Source organism: Ochotona princeps, chromosome 8 (assembly GCF_030435755.1).
Source record: "Ochotona princeps isolate mOchPri1 chromosome 8, mOchPri1.hap1, whole genome shotgun sequence".
NCBI classification, from domain to species: Eukaryota; Metazoa; Chordata; class Mammalia; order Lagomorpha; family Ochotonidae; genus Ochotona; species Ochotona princeps.
This window is the reverse complement of record NC_080839.1, coordinates 31,136,412-31,159,696: the sequence shown is the minus strand read 5'-3', so window position 1 is coordinate 31,159,696 and position 23,285 is coordinate 31,136,412. Positions and strand designations below refer to the sequence as shown.

The 23,285-nt window shown below is 42.8% G+C and overlaps 1 protein-coding gene across 2 annotated transcripts in view; it reads right to left on the bottom strand.

The window, feature by feature from the left end:
• The window catches only part of ACYP2 (acylphosphatase 2), a 219,876-nt gene that overhangs the window by 137,428 nt on the left and 59,163 nt on the right, over window positions 1–23,285 (bottom strand). For both annotated transcript variants that reach the window (XM_058667787.1, XM_058667788.1), the window contains exon 2: window positions 12,131–12,225. In XM_058667787.1, the coding sequence (XP_058523770.1) occupies window positions 12,131–12,152 (22 nt within the window). In that variant the 5' untranslated portion in view covers window positions 12,153–12,225. The remainder of the gene's footprint in view (window positions 1–12,130; window positions 12,226–23,285) is intronic.

The following is a 23,285-nucleotide window of genomic DNA, read 5'->3' as shown; positions in this document are numbered from 1 at the left end:
ACATATAATCAAATATTGTCTGGCAGAATTAGCTCCAAGTATTATTCTTCGTATTTCTTTATTTCTTTTTTTTTTAAGATTTATTTATTTTTATTTGAAAATTAGGTTTTACAGAGAGAGAAGGAGAGACAGAAAAATCTTCTACCAGCTGATTCACTGCCTAAATAACCACAACAATCAGAGCTCAGCTGATCAGAAGCTGGGAGGCAGGATCTTCTCCCAGGTCACTCATGTGAGAGAAGGGACACAAAGACCTGGGCCATCCTCCACTGCTTTCCCAGACTGTAAGCACAAATGAGATACTCCTTTTGAGAATCACTTAGTCACTTACACCTGGAATCATGTAGAGAAAGTCCACTTGAATGAAGTCAGCAAGAGAAAGCAGGACAAAAGATTTACAAGAACCACACCTAATGGTTTGAGTCCCTAAATATAGCTGATCCTAAAAAAAAGGATTCTCCTAGATTTTCCAGTGTCTGAGCCAGCATAGCCACAACTTTTCCTTTAAATACCTTAAATTTGGTTTATATCATAATATTCAAATGAACTCTATTAATATACTGTCAAGTCAGCCCAGTACAATGGCTCAATTAGTTAATCCCCTCTGTAAAGGCCAGGATCCCACACAGGCATCAGTTCGTATCCCAGCTGCTCCACTTTCCATTCAGCTCCCTGACTGAGGTGTAGGAAAACAGTGGGGATGACCCAAAGCCTTGGGATTCTATACCCATGTGAGAAACCCAGAGGAAGCTCCAGGCTCCGGATAGGCTCAACTCTGGCCATTGCAGCCCCGTGAGGAGTGAACCAGCAGATAGAAGATCTTTCTGTCTCTTCTTTTCTCTGTAACTCTCCCTTTCAAATAAAAAATAAGTTTTAAAAAATATGTATATATATACATTATTAAATCAAAGAGAGCAAAGGTTTCTCTTTCCTCTAGACCTCCTTGGCTGAGGTGGCATAAGCCAAGAGCTACCTATGATCATTTCTTCTTCCTTGAAAAAAGGCCTTACTCAACAGAAGATAAACAAGGGACAGCACATTCTCTGATATCATCTGAGTTCCTGCATCTTATCAGTCTTGAGGCCAGTATTCAGAAGCATGAAGCAATAAATACTATTTTTCACTCAAGCTGGTTTCCAATGTCATCTATCTATTGTGTAGAGTCCTAACACAACACCTTAATAGTTAGTGTCCTAATAGAAGTGAAATGTCAACTTCCCCAAAATTAAAAACAATGGTAATGCCCCTGTGTTACTGATGATACATTAAAACAGACTCTCACACACTGCTGATACTTGAACACAAATATTTGTAAAACAATTTGACTATAGAACTCAAAAGCTTTGAGATAGCACTGTGGCCTAGTTGTTAAGCCTCCACCTGCCTCGCCAGCATACCATACAGGTACCTATCCGAGTCCTACCTGTTCCACTTCCCATCCAGCTCCCTGCTTGGGAAAGCAGTGGAGGATGGCACAAGTGCTTGGGCTCCTGCACTCACATGGGAGACCTAAAGGAGGCTCCTGGCTCCTGGCTTCGGATCAGCTTAGCTCCAGCTGTTACAGGTACTTGGGGAGTGAATCAGTGGATGAAAGATATTTCTGTCTCCTGTCTCACCTTCTCTCTCTGTAACTCTGTCTTTCCAATAAATATAAATAAATCTTTTTTTAAAAAAATCAAAAGTTTTGAAAAGCATACCTATTTGGGGAAGGACAGGATGAGAATGATGCTTACCAGGGACTAGAGTAAGGGTAGAAATTCAAGTGATATTCAAAAGACATAAAATTTGAGGCAGGCATTCTAGCCTGCATGCTGCATCAGCATGGCAGCTTAAGTTCTTGATACTGTGTTTCCAGTCCAGCTCCATGCTGATGCACGTGGACAAGCAGCAGACTTCCTGCCACTCATCTAGGAAACCTGGATGGAATTCCTGGCTATCCCAGCCTTAGCTGTTGTAGTCATTTGGGTTGTTAACCAGCAGACTGAGGGTGTGTGTGTGTGTGTGTGTGTGTGTATCACTCTGTCTTTCAACTGCTTAGGTTGCCTTATACCTAAGCAAGTATTACATTGCTGGGAGAAAAGCAAGCAGTAGCTGGCAGGCATTCTGGGCCTGGTTAATGCCAAGTTTGTGTTAACTATATTAATGTGCCAGATAGTAGCTTATTTTTTTAATCTTATTTCATTTATTTTACTTAATTTTATTTCTTGAAAGATATGTGGGGAGGGCTAGGAATGCTGGGCCAGAACATGCCACCCCAGCCCTCAGATGGTAGGAGCTGCAGATTGCGTATGGAAGGGAGTCTGGGAACAAAATGGAGTGGGAACTGCTGAGGGCATGTTCAACAGGGGAGGAATGACTTCTGGGGTCTTCCACACACTGGACCACTGCACTTGCAGGCAGGCTAGGGAGCTGAGACAGAGTGGTCTGAGTCAAGCCAAGGTATCCTGCATGGGAGACCTGGCCTGGACTAAAAGGCATAACCCACCACCCGCTCAGTGTGCAGAAACTGAGACTGGGGTGTTTTCCTGTCTGGGCTAAGCCACAGTGCCCACCACAAAGTTTCAGAGCGGGAGTGGGCACTGTCAGTCTGGGACCGATGGTAGATGATGCCAAGCAGGGCCACTGCAACTGCCAGCACATGTGAGATCCAGAGCTGGGAGTAGGCCTGGTAAGGGAATTTGGGGAACTTCCCTACTGGGTGGCAGCTCCTGCTGGGGAGCACAATAGCTGGAGCTGGGGGCAGGCGAGGCCAGGCAAGGTTGCAACACTCATCAGCATTTGTGTTGGCCAGAGCTGGGTATAGGTCAGACTGGGCCAGGTTACAGCACCCACTGGCACTCGCCCAGGATAGGGTGTGGACCATGCCCAGATGGGTAACGCTGCAATACCATTAAGAACTGAGACTGTGGGTGGGCCATGCCTGGCTGGGTCAAAATGCCTCCCAGAACATGCTAGGTTTAGGAGTGGGAGTAGGTCTGACAGGGGAACTCTGGAGACTCCCCTGGTAGGCTGCAGTTTCCACTGGGGAGTGCAAGAGCGAGGCCTGCGGGTGGACCAGGCTAGGCATACAGGCTTTCCACAACTCTCCATTATATTATAAGTGTTTGAAATTAATACTCACAGCTTGCTTTTTCATTGGATACATACTCCTTTGAGCTGCTATGGAATTCTTCATTAGACTGTATAACTTTCCATAAAATTTTCATTACTCTACCTATCCCAAAATAGAAAAATCTATTTTAAGCCAATCCAAAATTATGTCCGTGTTCATTATTTCCAGGGCATAGTAAGGTACACAGGAACATTTAAAACAGAATCCCTATCCTCAAAGCACCAAAATCTAGATGATAAAATAATGTATATACATAGAAAACATTAAGAAGTTTATGAACACTGCCTGGCAGATCCCACAGGAGTCAGAGAGAGAGGGTCCCACATACAGGGCTGGCCCAGGACAACGTTACAGGGGAGGCAGAACATGTTTGTGAGAGAACCAATAAGTTGCTGGGGGAGATCAGGTAAAAAAGAGGATGTTCAATATTCTCCAGAGGAGAACACTGAATTGACAAAGGCATGGAGGTATCAAACACTGTGTTTTCAGAGATATCAGGAGGCCATCTTGACTGAAAAGAGGCTCGTAGGGAAGAATGGCAGCCGATGGAGAGCAAGGTAAGGAGAAAGCAGAGTGGAAACAGGCTTGAAGACAAAGAAGAAAATGTCTGACATTTTCTCCTCTTGGCGTTCTAGCCAAGGTTATTAAGCAGTGAATAATGTGAGGCTGTACAAGCTTTTTATACTTCTAATTGAATGAGAAAATGCTGAATTACCAGGTAATTTAAACAGATTAAAAGAATTCTGGGGCCCAGTGTGATAGCATAGTGGTTAAAGTCCTCGCCTTGCACACGCCAGGATCCCATATGGCTGCCGGTTCTAATCCTGGCAACTCCACTTCCCATCCAGCTCCCTGCTTGTGGCCTGGGAAAGTAGTCGAGGACAGCCCAATGCCTTGGGACCCTGCATCTGTATGGGAGACTGGAAGAGCTCTTGGCTCCTGGCTTCGGATTGGCACAGCACCAGACGTTGCAGTCACTTGGGGAGTGAATCATCAGACTGAAGATCTTCCTCTCTCCTCCTCTCTGTATATCTGCCTTTCCAATAAAAAAATAGATCTTTAAAAAAAAAAAAGAATTCTGGGGCCCGGTGGCGTGGCCTAGCGGCTAAAGTCCTCGCTTTGAAAGCCCCGGGATCCCATATGGGCGCCGGTTCTAATCCCGGCAGCTCCACTTCCCATCCAGCTCCCCGCTTGTGGCCTGGGAAAGCAGTCGAGGATGGCCCAATGCATTGGGACCCTGCACCCGCGTGGGAGACCCGGAAGAGGTTCCTGGTTCCCGGCTTCGGATGGGCACGCATCGGCCCGTTGCGGCTCACTTGGGGAGTGAATCATCAGATGGAAGATCTTCCTCTCTGTCTCTCCTCCTCTGTGTATATCTGGCTGTAATAAAATGAATAAATCTTTAAAAAAAGAAAAGAATTCTGATAGGAAGAGAAAACACATCGGGAAATATTAATAAAATATAGAGGACAACAATTAAAACATTACATAGAGATGAGGATTTGGCACAGCAGGCTAAGATGCTCCTTGGGATGTCTGTGTCTTGTATCAGAGTGCAGAGTGCAGAGTTCAAGTCGTAATTCCACTTATTCCTGCGATGCACACCCTGGGAGCTCTAGCCGGCATCTGCCTCGGGCCTGGCTCAACTCCAACTGTTGGCAGGCATCTACATAGGGAACCAGCAAGTGGAAGCTCTCTGTCTATGACTCCGTTTCTCTCTTTCAAATAAATATATAGTTAACCAACATATTTATACAACTAATGAATGTTATTTGATTCTATTAATCATTTAGATTATTTAAGAGCTCTATAGTCTTTGCGTAATGAATTAATGGACAGAAGATCTTCCCCTTTGTCTCTCTTCCTCTCTGTATATTAGACTTTACAATGAAAATAAATAAATTAAGAACTAACCCTTTATAGCAATCAGTACATAATCCACTGGCATATCAAGCTTGTTTTTAACTCTATTTTGTTTCATTCCAAGTAATTCTAGTTTCCTCAAGGAAAAGTCTGAACTCATTATCAAATCAAACAAAACTTAAAATTCAACATCAATGTCATAAATACAAATAGTATTTAACTTTTTTCCAAGAGGGATTTTCTGAGCACCAACCTCCAAGATCCCTTCTTATTCTAGATGGACAAAGATGGCAGGAAGAGGGCAGTGCAAGGCAAGTTACTGATGGTGACAAACCTTTATAAGAGGGGGCCGATTCATTATGACTGCTACAATGTTCCTTTTTTAGCAAGTAATGCTATTATATGGCTAATCATACTACTTCCTTAAATAATTGCTATTGTTATCTGTACTTTCAGCAAACCCAAAAGAGGAAAGTGAAATCCACATTACTTAGAAATTAGAGATAAACCAATTACTAACAGTTCCATTTAATCTGTGGACAGAATCTTTAGATGACTGTATTCTCTAGGTTATAAAAGGATGCTGGCATATAACCACTCATGTGTTTTTGGAATAGGGGCACTTCATTCACCAAGTTCACCTTTCATCTAGATCATTAGATTTTTGGTTTCTGTTTTGAAGGTATTTATGATGACCCAGGATCGGGGAGAGTGTAAGTGCATATTCTGTCCAGGCAGCACAGTAGGCAGGTTGGGAGGCTACAGTTCTCAGGGGGGCTCTGGAGCCTGGAGTCAAGCTCTTGACTACAGATGCCTGAACACAGGCTGCGCTCCATTACGTCGATTGGATCTTTTTAATCCTCTTAGGTACACTATTCTTTTCTACCAATTTGTTTACTGCTAATTACCCCAACAACGACTCTTCCTTGTAAACACAGGGCTTCCATCCCTCTCAAAAGTAATAACCCATTAGGACTTGTCCCAGATGAATCTTCTGGGAACGTTGCGGGAATTAAAATCTTTATTGGACACAAGTAAAATGTAATTGGACAGGAAAACATGCTGTCAGAGTTTCAACTAGAACAGCAAATGAAGACAATGTGTTGGCTTCACAGGGCTGCCATTGCTGTAGATTCTGTCCAAGAGGCTAATACACCTACTGATTAGCCCTCAAGGGAGACAACATTTGCAAACTGACTCTTGGCTGGTGGCAGCTAACACTTGGGTTAGCTGCAATAACACATCCTGTTGCTGGGACTACATGGGCAACTGTTACCATGACAACACAGCATGTAAGTCTCTGATTCCCTCTGCAATTTCCCTCAGAAGATAGTGATTACTTAACAGTCCTACCTATGAAATCGAGTTTTCCCTCCAGGATCAAGAATGTCCATCCATAACTCAATTACTGCAAGGTTGTTGGTATCAGAAATTTGCTGTAGATTCAAGTTTCAAATTATGTAAAACATGCATAAAGACACAACTGCCATAATGCAGAACACTAGGTTTAAAATTTGTAAAGACATTCTGTTTTGACAAGCAAGCAGTTTTACTATGAAGAAAATGTATATGTGTACCCAAACTATGTATTATGACATTATAAAGGAATAATGAAAATGGATTTCTATTTTAAACTCAATACCATCATTAGAGAAAGTTTAAGGACATATCTCTGAACTTAATTGCTGTGATACACCTGTTGGATGTGGCTATAGTGAAAGCAGCATCAGACCAGGGCAAGGCAGATCTTGAGTGTTGACAAATGTTGTTAAGAGTCCCCTTGATGAAGCAAGCAGAGACTTGTAAAGTGCTTGTGTGTTTGGCTTTCAAATTGTGACTGTCTTTACTAACAGCTTGAGTTTCCCAGAAGCCTCCTGTATGATAAAAGACATGCAGCCTGCTTACCCTTTGGGCCTCACTGTTAGTGGCCAGTCAATGTCTAGTCATGGCAATGAGGTTATCCAGACCATCCCATGGTCAGCCAACTCACCAATACCTACGTCAGGGTGAGTGAGATCAGGTGAGCTACACAAAATGGGGAATTCCTACATGCTCAGCTCAGATGATTCAAAGTGTATGTGTAAGAAGATAACTACCCCAAAAAGAAGCTTCCTGCTGTCAGGTAAATACTGGATTATGTTAAACTGACACTGTAAATACACTGTGACTTTTCTTTGTTAATGGGGGGCATCATCTGGATATTTTAGTATTTACAGGGCTCAAATTATAGTAGTACTATGAAAACTGAGAAAAGTCACAATGATACAGCCCCTCACAATTCCACTATCAATGAGAATATGAAACTCATTATCTACCACTGTGAAGGGAACACTAGGGCCCAGTGTGATAGCCTAGCGGCTAAATCCTCCTTTGCATGCACCAGGATCCTATATGGGCACTGGTTCATGTCCTGCTTCTCCACTTCCCATCCAGCTTCTTGCCTGTGGTCTGGGAACGCAGAGGAGGATAGTCCAAGTCAATGGGATCATACACCTACATGGCAGACCAGAAGCTCCTGGCTCTCAGCTTCAGATTGGTCCAGCTCAAGCCATTGTGGTGAATGAGCCAGCAGAGGGAAAATCTCTTTCTCTCTCTGTCTCTCCCTCTCTCTCTATCTCTGTAGCTCTGTATTTCCAACAAAAATAAATAAATCTTAAAAAAAAAAAAAAAAAAAAAAAAAGAGGACCGGTGTGATGGTTCAGTGGCTAAAATCCTTGTCTTCCACACGCTGGGAACCCAAATGGGCACCAGCTCATATCCCAGCTGCTCCACTTTTTCCAGGCCTGCTAGTGGCCTGCAAAAGCAGTAGAGGATGGCCCAAAATCTTGGGACCATACACCCTTGTGTGAGAGAGCTGGAAAAAGCTCCTGGCTCCTGACTCCAAATTAGCTCAGTTCTGGCTGTTGCAGCCATTTGGGCAGTGAACCAGCAGAAAGATCTTTCTCTCTGTCTCTCTTTCTGTCTCTGGAAATACACGTTTCCAATAAAAATAATTTTTTTTTTGCTTTCAGCTGTGTTTAATTTTTATTATTATTTTAGATGATGTTTACATGGTTGATCAGGATGGGATGGATCTAGGGTTAGGGAGAAGAGGGTGTAATCATTGTTTCCATGCTTTCTATTTCTTCTTCCCATTTCTGGGGGGAAGGGAGAGATAAGGGGAGACATACCCAGCTACCCAACCATCCCAATATCTGAGGATGGGGAAAGGTTACCTGCTATCAACCCAGGGTCACAATGTGGTACATATTCAGAGTTTTACCAAGGTGGATGCAATAGTTCCAAAATGTTGTCAAACTCACTGATCCATGGATGAGAAATTCCCTCCAGTGTTCATTGGCTGACACGGTAGACTTTATAGTCTCCATTTGTCCAGATATTTGCTGTCATCATTTGGCTGGCGTTGTTGTCCATCTGTTCTGCTTTCCATTCTCTGCTTTGGTACCAGATGTCCTCTGTAGGCCCCAATGGGCTACCACATCCTCTATTTGCACCATGATCTGCCATCCAGCACTCCGTCCTTCACACTGAGGAGGATCAGTTCTCATAGGTGGGCTCATGGACCTGAGCCAGATAACCCGGGCCAAGCCAGACGACCAACCCTGGGGCTCAAGGGCACGGCACCTCCCCCAACTCCCTCTGCTCGCCACATGTAGGCCCAAGAACCTAGAACAGACAACCTGAGCCAAACCAGGTCCTCCATTCATGGGGCTCTCAGACCCAGCCACCCACTGTACAAGCAGGCCCAAAGCCCCAGGCCATGTGACCAAGGACCCGCTGGTTCCCCAACTCTGGTGCTCATGGATCCAGCACCCACCACATAAGTGAACCCAAAGACTTAGGCCAGGTGACCCTGAACCTAAAGGACCTCTCACCCCCCAGGGCTCACAGACCTGGCTCCTACCATGCAGGTGGGCCCAGTGACATGAGCCAGGACTCATTTCTAAACTAATAAATTTTACTTTTTAAGTCCTCTTTTCATTCAATGAACACGTGTATTAGAGCAGACTACAAAATGGGAGTTTTTGATACTATGAGTTTAAAAGCTTGTTGAAATGTATAAAGCAAAAGAGTAAGGTGATGAAATGTTTAAGTAGCTGAAATAAAGAAGTATCTGAAATTACCCAAGCTGGTATAAGTGTATTTTCTTTTTCTTTAAAGAATTATTTATTTATTTATTTATTTATTTTTACTGGAAAGTCAAAATTTATAGAGAGAAGGAAAGACAGATAGGAAGATCTTCCATCTACTCGTTCACTCCCCAAGTAACTGCAACAACAAGAGCTAAGCTGATCCGAAGCCAGGAGCCAGGAGATTCTTCCAAGTCTCCTATGCAGGTGCAGGGTCTCAAGGCTTTGGGCCAGCCTCCACTGCTTTCCCAGGGTGCAGGCAGGGAGCTGGATGGGAAGTAGAGCAGCTGGTTACATGAACCAGTGGTCATATGGGATCCCCGCAAATGTAAGGCAAGGTTTTAGCCACCATCCCTAGGAGATGTGCTAGTCCATTGTGTGGACATTATCAATATGTATAGGACATGCTGCATAGGGAAAAGTAAATAATTTTCAGGTATAAATTCAAACTTACCATGCTTTAAAAAGAATTTTAGAACAACAGATTTTCCCTTTCATGACGAATAATTTTCTAGACAGAATTCTAGGAATACCCAAATCCCAATATTTCCCTAACAGATAACAATTCATTTTACGCAGGCTTTCTGTCTAAAAATATTCTCCTAGTTTCATCTTTCAACATTATCTGCTAAATTTAACCATAGATATATTTGTTACATTTTTTCCCCATAAATGGTGTAAGGCAGAAGTATCCTAAAGAAGGAAGCACATGGTTAAAAATAGGAATAAATCCTGATTTTGTTTCTTATTCTTTCTCTCTGACCCAGAATTTGTTTTGGCTTCTCAGTCTGTAAATTTAATACAGTGGCAATGCCCCCAGCTTTTTTGTAAGAAAAAAAAAAATGTGAAAATTTAACAAATAGAAAAAGTAACATGATGGCCTATATTGCTACTTATAGCAACACAAACACCAGTTGTCCTAAACTTGACTCACAGAAATTCAAACTTTTAGGCCTTCAAATAGCTTAAAAACAATATCTGCATTTCTATATCACTTCATGCCTTTATAAGTGGTTTTTGTTAGTTATTTGATTAAGTCTCACGCATGTTATATGACAAAAGTGATAGCATATAAGGAGACAGGAGAAGAGGCATCAAATACATTTACCATGTTTATACAAAATTAAGATTCAAAGGTTAGATTAAAACCCCATCTTTTGATTCATCCAGCATATTCTTTTTACTTTAGTAGATCTAGTCAAATGTTCTAAAAAGTTTATTAAATTACTTCTCATCCTATTTTATAACACAGAAGTCAAGTGGATGATTTCATTGGAGAGTGGTCAATTTTTCTGGATTAGAGGTACTGATGACTTCCTTTAGCAATTCAGCTTTTAAAAAATGCATAGTCTTCCCCAGCTGTAGGTAACCCTAGGTTGGCCTGTACCTAGGCAACTGTTTACACTGCTGGGAGAAAAGTAGCCAAGACTGGTGGATACTCTGGGCCCGGTTTATTTCAGATTTGAGTTAACTATACTAGTGTGCTACATTAGTTGCTTATTCTAGTTTTCTTTTTTTAAAGATATTTGCAGAAGGCTAGAAATGGTGGCCAGGACATGCCACACTAGCCCTAAGGCAGGTGGGTTGCACATTGCCAAATAAAGTGGGTCTGGGGGCATATTGGAGTAGGAGCAGCTGACGACATGTTTGACAAGGAAGGAATGACTTCTGGGGGCTTTCACAGACCTGTCATTGCACTTATAAGTAGGTGAAAGAGGTGAGATGGAGTGGCCTAGAGGGGAGAAACTGGAGGCATGTCTGAGTTGGGTCAAGGCACCTGCCCACCTGGGAGATAGCATTATCTACTATCCAATGACACATGCAAAAATTGAGCTTCAGGGAATGCCTGGCTAGGCTGGGCTGCAGCACCCACCCAAGTGTGTCACAGAAAGGAATGGGCCACATCATTCTGTGTCACAGCACCCATCAGAACTCAAGAGAATCAGATTTGGAGGAGATTCTGTTTGGGCTCACCTCTCTGGGACTGTAGCATCCATTGGTTTGTGCCGAGAGCTAGGAGTGATGATGGGCAGAGCCAGACTGAATCACAGAATTCACCTGACAATCATGGGAGACAGAGCTGAGAAGAGGCAGGGTTGGGCCAGGCTGCAGCACCTGCCAGCATATGCAAAGGCCAGAACTGAGGACAGACCAGGCCAAGCAGGACCACTGCATCCACCGGCACATATTAAATCCAGGGCTGAGAGCAGGCCTGGTAGGGAAACTTGAGAGTTCCTAATGGACTGGGGAGCAAAATAGCTGAGGGTAGGGATAGGCCATGTCAGGCAAGGTTGTAGCACTCCTTAGCATTTGTATGGGCCAGGTCAGGCCTTTCCACCCACTGGCAAGCATGAGAGCCAGGACAGGGTTATGGGCCATACCTGACTGGGATAGGCTGCTACATCCACCAGGGAGAGCTGAGACTGCAGATATGCCATGCCAGGCTGGTGTGCATAAAGACCAGGCCTGTGGCAGGCTGGGCTGGGCTAGGCCATAGCATCCATCAATTCCTGTGAGAGATGGGGCTGGGAACAGCACTGTTCAGACAGCTGTATCCACTGCTATGTGGATTGGCTGGTTCAAGTGACAGAACCTTATTCTGCACTAGTTGGCACACACAACAGTCAAATCTGAGGTCACCCCAGATGAAGTTTGTTGAGGGGCTCCTCAACTAGATAGCTGTACTCAAACTCTGGCCACAGGAAAATCACAGTTTATGTGATCTGAACTTGGAGTACCTGGGCCTCCTCAATTCCCAGATGCACAAGGGGAACCTGATTGGCAGCTCATCTTGGTCAGCAGAGGATGTCAAGTGGTTCATCAGAGCATGGAAAGTAGAACAAATTGGACCACACTCCTGGCCAAGCTTTGCACCATATTCCTAGGCCTGTGGAGGCACACTGAGGTGTACTTGATCAACTAATAAACCTTGGAAAGATTTTTCTCAGTCCTGGAGCAACAAAACCAACAACTTCTCAAAACCATCAAAACTACTCAATAACACCCTTGGCATACTCTTCCTCACCCTGGGGTCTGTAAGGCATCATCAAATGACTGTCTCCCCATGGCCAGGTGCTGATACTGCTTGGCAGCAAGGAGTGGTCCCCTCTTCTTCTCTCCCTGCAGGCACAGGAGCAAAAAAAAAAAAATTGAAACTTTCATCCCACCCACCTTTCTCCACACTTAGACCCTCCCCACTCACTTCAGAGACTTACATGGGTGTATAACCTCCTCAACTAGGTAAACAACGTAAAAAAATAAAATATATACAGTCTCAATATTTTAACCAATATTTTAAGAGATTTATTTATTTATTTATTTATTTAGAAGACAGAGATAATAGAGAATGATCAGATAATTCATCCTTAAAATGGATGTAATATCTGAGGCTGGGCCAGGCTTAAATCAGAAGCCTAGAACTCCATCTGGTTCTTCACATGGGTGGCAGGAACAAAAGTATTTGCAATGTCATCTGCCACTTCTAGGCACCTTAGCAAAAAAAGCTGGATCGGAACCATGGAGTAGCCAGGACTAAAACCAGGTACTCTGACATTGGATGAAGAATTGCCAGGCAGGGCCCGGCGGCGTGGCCTAGCGGCTAAAGTCCTCACCTTGAACGCCCTGGGATCCCATATGGGCGCCGGTTCTAATTCCAGCAGCTCCACTTCCCATCCAGCTCCCTGCTTGTGGCCTGGGAAAGCAGTCAAGGACGGCCCAAAGCTTTGGGACCCTGCACCCGCGTGGGAGACCCTGGAAGAGGTTCCTGGTTCCCGGCTTCGGATTGGCGCGCATCGGCCCGTTGCGGCTCACTTGGGGAGTGAAACATCGGCTGAAAGATCTTCCTCTCTGTCTCTCCTCCTCTCTGTATATCCGGCTTTCCAATAATAATAAAAAAATCTTTAAAACAAAAAAAAGAATTGCCAGGCAGCAGCTTAACCTACTGGGACACAATGTCTAGCCTTTACTTTCTTTTAATCATTTATTTAATTCCTTATCTTATTCATTAATTTATTTGGCTTTGCTTTCTTATCTCCATGAAAGAGTTCTTCAATTTCAAAATAATTAGAACTCTATATTAACATTCTATAATAACACCACTTCAGGAAAAATAGAAATGAGAAGAAAAATTATATCAAATTGTCTTTTGACAGTGGTTTGGCATAGGTCTTGTAACACATAACCAGATTCAAACTAGGATTTCTTTTTTTTTAAGATTTATTTATTTTTATTGCAAAGTCAGATATACAGAGAGGAGGAGAGACAGTCAGGAAGATCTTTTGTCCGATGGTTCACTCCCCAAGTGACCGCAATGGTCATCGCTATTTCGATCCGAAACCAGGAGCCAGAAGCTTCTTCCACCAGGTCTCCCACACGGGCGCATGGTCCCAAGGCTTTGGGCCACCCTGGACTGCTTTCCCAGGCCACAAATGGGGAACTGGATGGAAGCAGGGCTGCCGAGATTAGAACCGGCACGTACAAGGTGAGGACTTTAGCTGCAAGGCTACCACATTGGGCCCCCAAACTAGAATTTCTAGAGACAGGTGTTTGCTGCCGTGATTTAATCCCCATGTGGCACACCAGCATCCCTTATTGGACTGCCTAAGTTTGAGTCCTACCTCCATTTCCAGCTCAGCTTCCTGCCAGTTCATACCCTGGGAATCAACAAGCGATGGCTCAAGTATTTGAGTCCCTGACACCCATGTGGGAGATTTGGATGAAATTCTGGTCCCTGCTTATCACCTGGACAAGTCCCAACTGTTGTGGGTTTCTAGAGAGCGAACAAGAGGAAAGAAGATAGATCTGCTTCTCTCAGTTTCTCTTTCTCTCTTACTCTGTGTGTATCTATGTATGTTTGTCATTCTTGTCTTTCAAATAAATTAATATAGATAACTAAACCTTAAAATTAAAAGATATCAGGACTTCTAATTCCTTTATGTGTAAAATGGGATCAGCAATACCTAAGATTAGAGTGAGAGTTAATTAAACACAGGGTGTAATAAAAATGTATGGTATGAGAGTGGAGCAGGGGGACAGGAGGAGGCTTGTATCCCAACCCTGGAGACTCCCGGAGCCTCACCAAGGACTTTCAGTACGACCACCGAGGACTACATCCCTACTACCAAGGAGACCACGGGGGAAAAGGAGTGCCTTCGGAGGCCAGGAACTCTGAGGTCACCCATCCCCATTTGGACCTACAATGTGCGATGCAAGAAGCCCAATTCCTGCCTTGCAGGATCCAGGGTCATCGGAACAACAACTAGGATCCCTGGGCGGTCCGCAGAAACAGAAGAACAGTAAACTTCCTTCGGAACTAGGGAGAGGAGCTTTCTCTGGCCCTTGCCTGCGTCCAACTTTGGGTCCCCACCCTCTTTTGTAAGGACCATCAGGATTGCTCCAGAAACCCTCATAACAAACAAACATATGAACAAACAAACTAGAATAGATAGACAGAGAACAACTAGGAATGCTTAGAAACAGACAGGAAGCGGCCAGCCGGGATGCACTTATAACTCACTGGGTTGTACACAAAGATCAGTTACTCCTCTCTGGGGTGTTGAGGATTTCTCTGCACACCCCTCCCAAAAACGTTCACCTAAACTGTTGACATTGGTCCTGTTAAAGTTATAGAGTTAGACTACCCGAAAAACGACCAGGTTTAGCAAAATCATGCTTCAATGCTATAAAATGCTAAATACTAACATTGAAATAGACAAGAGACAGCTGAATGGCAATCTATAGCCATTTTAAGGTATATGGAACATGGTTGAATATAAACCAAAATTGAAATGTCTATGAGGAAGTCACAGGTTTCGGTCGAGAACCTGCATTTCCCTAGTAACATATTGGTTAATCAATACCACGTCAATTAATGCCATAATGTTGTAAATGGTTGTAAATATTATGTTGGGTTTTTTGCTTGATTGGGATGATACTCTGCTGGTTCTACCTTCAGACCAGAGATGGTCTCACCAAGAAGTCACTGAACTTACCAGGACAATAAGATGCTGGACTTTATGATTGGTCAAAACCTCCAATGAAAGAATGTCAACTGAATTTGAACTATGGAAATGCAACAAGGTGGAGCAATCTGCCGTGGGGGGTGGGAGGGTTTGGGGAGGGGCGGGGGGAATTCCAGTGCATAAAAAAAATATATATCACATAATGCAATGAAATAAATAAATAAATAAATAAATGTATGGTATGGGGCCCGGTGTGGTGGCCTAGCGGCTAAAGTCCTCGCCTTGAACATGCCAGGGTCCCATATGGGCACCAGTTCTAATTCCAGCAGCACCACTTCCCATCCAGCTCCATGCTTGTGGCCTGGGAAAGCAGTCGAGGATGGCCCAAAGCCTTGGGACCCTGAACCCACATGGGAGACCTGGTGGAAGTTCCTGGCTCTGGATCGGAATAGCGATGACCATTGCTGTCACTTGGGGAGTGAATCATCGGACAGAAGATCTTCCTCACTGTCTCTCCTCCTCTCTGTATATCTGACTTTGCAATAAAAATAAATAAATCTTAAAAAAAAGAATGTATGGTATGTATAATAGAAATATACTACTTTGTAGAATGGCAAAATCTAAGTGCAAGATAAATGGAAATGTTATGACTTTGGTTGGGGAAAAGCCATAAAAAAAAAAGGCAATTTGGAAAAGAGCCTAAAAATACCTTAATTCACATGGGGGAAGCTGTGAATACCAGCAAATAAATACAAGTCTCAGAATTTCCTGATGTGACGTCCTGGTTGCATAACTGATGATACAGAACATTATGTAATAATACGTTCAACTGAAGATACATAAACACAGGCAAGAGAATATTTAAACAATGTCCTTAAAGGGAAAACAAAATTCCAGTTTTTCTCATGAATGGAGATGATACATAGCCCTTTCCAAGCCCTGTCTGCTAAATGTTTTATTCACCAATCATGTGTAAGAAGCAGAACCTCGGGATGACAGATGGCGGGCCAATTCTGGCTTCTCCGTTTTGCTCCTACTCGCAGGAGCCCCAGGATGTGTTGGATCGGGCACTGCAGATGAATCCTCAGCTCTGACTACTACTCACTGTGTGACTCACAGACCAACTGTGTTTCTCCTCCTCTCTCAGCCGCACACTGAAACATGTTCTGAATTTAGAGTCTGCGTCTAAAGAAAATTGATGTGCAAAATGTCATCCAATCCCAACAAGTTTATGTGTATATATAAAAGCATAGACGAGTGAAGAATGGAAAATTGGTCCTGACCAGACATTAAATGATTGGTAGCAATCAAGGATTTAAAAGTACTTAGGCTTCATGAAGTCAGTGCCCAATTCAGGAAGCAAACAACAGGGTTAACCTTGATGCTTCTCTGTTCCTCAACCTTCCCCCCATGCAGTCATACCAACTGCACTTCCTATGTATGTCTTAAATCAATGTGGTTGTCAATTTCTCCCCCTGAACTTCCAGTCTAAGCCAAAAACATCTATTTATTGATCACCCTACAATTGATCTAGACCTTCCCCAATGTAGTCAGACATTTTCTCAAAATGCAGACTTGTTCCTGTCACTCCATCTTTGCTGCTTAAAACCTTCAGTGGCTTTCCTTTGTTCTAGGAAACAGGTTTTTAGCTTGGGCTATAAGATACAGTGGTCTTGGTCACCACACTGAACTTAATTATCCCATGCTTTGGGATCCTGCACGCATGTGGGAGACCTGGGAGAAGCTTCTGCCTCCTAGCTTCAAATCAGCTCAGCTCTGGCCGCTGCAGCCAGCTGGAGAGTTAACCAATGGATGGAACATCTCTCTCTCTGTGTCTCCTTCTCTCTGTATATAATAATAATAATAAAAATAATAATAAAAATAATAAAAACATAATGAATGCTGGCATCATAGGGCAAGAGGAGGGTGACTTCACTTGCTATGCCACAACACAGCTTCAATGATGCTAAAGGAAGTGAAAAAATGAGGGGAGGCATTTGCATTAGGCTTAGTGCCCAGAAAGCCGCAACTTATACTGGAATACCTGAGTTCAACACCTGGCCTTTGACTTTGATTGAGTTTCCTGTTAATGTTGCCACTAATGGCTCAGGTAGAATCCATGACACCCATTTGGAAGACTTGGATTGAGGCTACAGCTCTCGGCTTCAGTCTGGCCCAACCACAGCCATCAGAAGCATGTGTGCATAGGAATTCTCTGTGTCATTCTCAAATTTAAATAAGGGGGTTGGAAAGGAAATGTACAAAAAAAAAAAAAAGAATCTTATCACTGGGAAGAAATTGGCTCTAAAAAACAAATTTATAAAGAAATTTCTGAAAGGATGTGACCTCCAAGAAGTCTGGGCCAACTTGAGGAACAAATGCTGCAGCTTGCACTGCTGACACTGGAAATCAGGCAAAGGCCAGATGACATTCTCTTACTGTTCTGTTTGTGGATCTTGTTCCAAAAATAGGGCTGAGGTACCTGACTAGCTGAGGCTTTATGATGTGCCCACACCTAGCCTCCTGGGAGCTAAGTTTCTACAATGTTAAAACAGCTGGCCTCCCAGCAAGAAACTTCTAAACACAAGAAGGAGTTTCAAATGGTGAAGAGAGAAAGAGAGAGATGGAGACCGAGAGAGACAGAGGGAGAGAGAAAAAGATCAGGAGAGGGAGAAGGGACTTTTTCGCCATATCCTACGGCATGATTTTACCCTTGCTCCTCCTCTAGCATCATCCCACCTCTCCCTCTCCACGCTCCAGCAGCCTTCCTTCAGACATTCCCCTTAGCAAACTCTCCTGTCTTCCCGTTATAATTCTTTTTATCACCAGCAACCCCACTTTCCTCTGTTGTAAGCTACTGACAGGAAAACGAAGACAGAATCAGGGGGTTCACTGAAGGGCTCATTGACAAATGTGTGGCACAGTTAAGACAACTGACTCAGTGAAGCATCCAGAACCAGCAACCACAAGAGCCCTTATAATCCTCATCACTTAAGGCAGAAAGGGATGGATGGCTCTTGGGATGCAGATGTCAACCTACAGCTTTGCATAGACGGGAAGAGAGTAGCCCTACATCGCTCAGCCTCTGCCCTCGAGGGTGCTGTTGACAGCTCTGGGAGACCAACCCCACACTGCCGTAGTCCACAGAGGCAACCCCGTGGTTGGAGCAGGATGGAGAAGGACACAGGAGGCTCTGGAGGGGCTCATGAATGGGAAGCAATCCAGGAGTGTCAGAGTTCTTGTTTGAAGTTCCTTTCCTTAAAGATACTCAAGTACATTTGTAATTATACAACTATGAGTGGTTTCAGAATTACTATTACTGTCTGTCTTCCCCACTTGTTTGTGAATTCTATGACGTCAGGAATTGCATCTGTCTTTGCTTGCCATTGTTTCCCTAGGAATTAGCATAGTATCTGATAAAAGGGACTCAATTAGTATTTATTAAATGCATGAAGATATCTGCTATGTGGGCTGGTATACTTTACATCATCTAATAGAACAGAAAAGCTATATCTTTCTACTTCCTTATCAGTCATGCTATTTTCCAGTTTTTCCTTCTTGGTCCACCTAGTAAAATGACTATAACTGCAAAATCTGTCAGATCCTGCCTGGACTAAGCTGAAATTCTCTTAATTTGCCTAAAGTATCATTTGCTTGCTTAACTTTCCAGGCTAATTTACAGAAAGTTCGTTTTATTGCATATATACAGAAAGATAACATAAGCTTCTTGATAATCAAAATGCCTACACCACAACAAGCAGGAAATATTTCAAGTTAAATCTTTTTTGCCTTTGTGCTATAATAAAATACACCTTGAAACAGGCATAATGCCATATGGCTAGCAGCATATGGTTTTGACAGTCACTATTCATATGGAAAATATGCTAATGGCATCTTCTAAAGGAAGTAAAACTGGAATCAGATTTATATATTTTTAATAGAGGTTTATCTGGTATCTGCTTCTACAAAAACTGATTTCCAGTGTCACAAAGTGAATGAAATGAAAGCTGAACAGAAGTGGACAGTGCCTGAGGTCAGTTACAAAAGAATCACCCAGATGAAGACAAATGTTTTGGGGAAGTCAGAGGCAAGACAATGTTGAGGACTGATGAGGGACATGTAGAGAAACCCCTGAGTCCTGTCAAAGGATTACATCAAGGTCCAGTGCTACCACAGGTTAAGAGAACTCAAGACTGCCTGTGTGATGCAAACTAAGAACCTCCCAGATGTCACTCCCACTGGCTTGATGGATTGCACTTATTTTGACTGGCTAGAGCCCTATCAGGCCCATGCTAGCATCTTTTTTAAAAGATTTATTTATTTTTATTGCAAAGTCAGATATACAGAGAGGAGGAGAGACAGTGAGGAAGATCTTCCGTCCGATGATTCGCTCCCCAAGCAGCCACAATAGCCAATCTGAAGCCAGGAGGCAGAAGCTTCTTCCAGGTCTCCCACACGGGCACATGGTCCCAAGGCTTTGGGCAGTCCTCTAATGCCTTCCCAGGCCACAAGCAGAGAGCTGGATGGGAAGAGGGCCGCGGGGATTAGAATCGGTGCCCATGTGAACCGTGTGTGAGGTGAGGACTTTAGCCGCTGAGGCCACCACTCTGGGCCCACTACTCAGATTCTTATATACAGTTGGGTATAGGCACAGATAATAAATTATATACTTACATGAAAATCCAACAGGACAGTTAGAAATCTTATTCAATTCACAGAAAAAAAATTTAAAGATTCATTTGATTTTTATTTGAAAGGCAGATTTATACAGAGAAGGACAGACAGAAAGAGCTTCCATCTACTGATTTACTCCTGAAATGGCCACAATGGCCAGGGCTGAGCTAATCTGAAGCCAGGAATCAGGAACATCCTTTGGATCTCCCAAGTGGGAGTAGGATCTCAAGGCTTTGAGCCATCCTCTGTTGGTTCCTCAGGACACAGAGAGCTGGATCAGAAACAGAGCAGCTGGGACACGAACTGGTGTCCATATGGGATACCAGCACTTGGAGGTATAGGATTAGCCAGTTGAGCCAACAAGCCATCCTCAGAAAAAAAATTTTATGTACAGATTTATCTTATACAATATAGAATTTCTTTTTTGTATAAAGACTTATTTATTTTTATACAAAGTCAGATATACAGAGAGGAGGAGAGACAGAGAGGAAGATCTTCCATCCAATGATTCACTCCCCCAAGTGAGTGCAACGGCCGGGTGCTGCGCCAAACCAGCGTCAAGAGCCAGGAACCTCTTCCGGGTCTCCCACACGGGTGCAGGGTCCCAAAGCTTTGGGCCGTTCTCAACTGCTTTCCCAGGCCACAATCAGGAAGCTGGATGGGAAGTGGAGCTGCTGGAACCAGAACAGGCACCCGTATGGGATGATAGTGAGTTCAAGGCGAGGACTTTACCGCTAGGCCATGGCACTGGGCCCACAATATAAAAATTTCTAGAATTTTTGCCCTACATCCATTAACTGTCAGAATTATCTCCCAATTATTTTAGCAAGCCAAAAGGGCTCTATAAATTCTAAAATCTCCAAAAGGTATTTGTGTCCTGTTGAGAGCTGTTGGACTATAGGCCTCAGTAACCGACTATGATAGTATCTCTGTGATGCTGACATCCTAAACCTTCCTTGGCTGCTGTGCAACTTCACAGTAACCTCAAAAACAAAATCCTCTAACTTAACAAAAGCAACAAGAAAATGTTTGTGAGGGTGATAATGCAGCAGTTTATTCAAGTAAAAGAAGAGATAAGCAAGTAAGCCACGGTGAATCATTTAGGATTGAGTTCCATTAAACACAATAAAGAAACACACACAAAAAAGTAGCTGAAATAAGATAGATTTCTAATTTTCTCTCATGTGCACTGAACTGGGGAGTGAGAAGTCCAAAGCTGGCACAGCAGCTCTGCTCCACAACACTCAAGACATCAGGCTCTGTGCTCGCAGCTCCACTATCCTTAGGATGTGGCTATGGTCCTCAGAGTCCAAGAACAAAGAACAAAGCAAGAGATATGTCCCACATATCTTTCAAGTAAGCTGCTTCTTTTTAGGATGTATTTATTGGGCCCGGTGCAGTAGCCTAGTGACTAAAGTCCTCACCTTGCAGATGCTGGGATCCCACATGGACACCGGTTATAATCATAGTGTCCCCACTTCCCATCCAGCTCCCTGGTTGTGGCCATGGAGAGCAGTAAAGAATAGGCCAGGACCTTGGGATCCTGCACCTTCGTGGGAAACCTGGAAGAAGCTTCTGGCTCCTGGCTTTGGATCAGCTCAGCTCTGGCCATTGCTGAATCGAAAGGACAGAAGATCTTCCACTCTGTCTTTCCTCCTCTCTGTATATCCGCCTTTCCAATAAAAATAAATTAAAAAAAAAACAAATAAGGAACTTCTACTTTAACATGGCATATTAATGAGAGATGTCTGTCTTCTGATTCTTCATTTTGGCCCCACCGAGTACTGGCCATTGTGGTCATTTGTCAGGGGTGGGGTGGTGAGCCGCCAAATCGAAGATCTCTCTCTCTCTCCCTCCTTTTGTCTCTCTCTCTCTCCCTCTCTTTGTAACTCTGAATTTCAAATAAATAAATGTTTAAAAAATATTTTGTTCTGTGCCATTTGATTAAATTATGGGTTCACAGGTATGCACTTACAAATACAATAATAGAATTTTGTCAGGTAAATATAAAATGTATTCAAGCAAGTAAATTAGCATAACCTATTTATCTCTGGATAAAATTGCTAAATTAAGTTATGAAAAATATAAGAAATAACCAAAAATTATAATATTTGAGAAAATCTTCCAATATCAAAAATACATCCCACAGGAAATAAGACAATGTAAGGAACAGAATAAAGCTTTACTAAAAGCGGTCACTGATACCACCAGAGAGGTAAAGGAAGATTTTATATTCATGAAACAAGAAGAGGATGATTCTTTTAAAAATAGAAACAATCAGAGCAAGCATGTTTTCACTGAAATTAAAATAGGATTATGAAGTAAACAGCAAAATACAATAAAAGATCTAGAGGACAAAAAGAAGAAAATCTTCTAAAAATGAAATCAAAAGATAAAAACATGAGTAATGATCGAGAGAAAAATAAGATGTTTAAAGAATCATCCAAGACTATCTAATGCCTGACAGAATTTCCAGAAGAAAACAAGATGGAGAAACGAGGCAAGAAACTACTCAGTAAATGTGACAATAAATTATTCAGCAGCTGAAAAAGTACAATTTCAGATTGTAAGGTGCAACTAAATGCCCAACCCTATAAATAAGGAAACAGTTACCGTAAGTCATAGGATGACACTAGAGGACACTAAGAATGAATTTAGAATTCCTAGGAGGTTGAGGAGAAAGGCAGGCACATAAGGATTGGGAGTCAGAATGGGTATCATCAAACCTGTAGACACCTTTCTTAGATGGTGATGAAGCGATACCTGTCCATTTGTGCAGGAAATTTGCTTACACCCTAGAATTCTCCCGTCTCTCAGTAACCATTAACTAGGAAGGTAAACATGCACTCTTCTTACCCTACTGAAGGGTAGCAACCTAATAATAATAATAATAATAATAATAATAATAATAGAAAAAAGACAATATGGCAACTGGAAAACAGAGAATGTCACATACAAACTGTCACCTACAGCTTTACTTCCCATGGTTTTAGTGACTTGCAGGCAAACACAGTCCAAAAGTACAAAATCAAAAATTCCAGAAATAAGCAATTCAAAAGTGTTAAATTGCATGTTGTTCTTTAAGGGCTATCTGAACAGAAGCACTGTAACAAGATGGCAGTCAAACTGATACACAAAATAACTACTGTGTGGCTAATAGGTGTGGCAACATATAGAATGTGGACAAGCTAAACCTAAGAGATAATTCACATCCCAGGCAGGGCTAAGCCTTATTTAACTACATGACTCAAAATAGCTTCCTGCAAATCAATGGCAGAGATCAATAGTAGTCCAAAGTTGCCTCACAACACTTCATCTCATCATGTATGCATATATATCAACTGATACCATCACAAGAAGAAAGAAGACTTGAGTACAGCAAGATTTCTTGAGATGGAAAATGCAAGCCACATGATTTTTCCTACAATATTATTATTTTGACTGCTCTTTTTAATGTTTATGTTGTACTGTTTGTCCCTTGCTGTGTGTGCCTAATTATGAATTAAGCTTCATCATAGGTATGTGTTTACAAGAAAAGGCACAAAG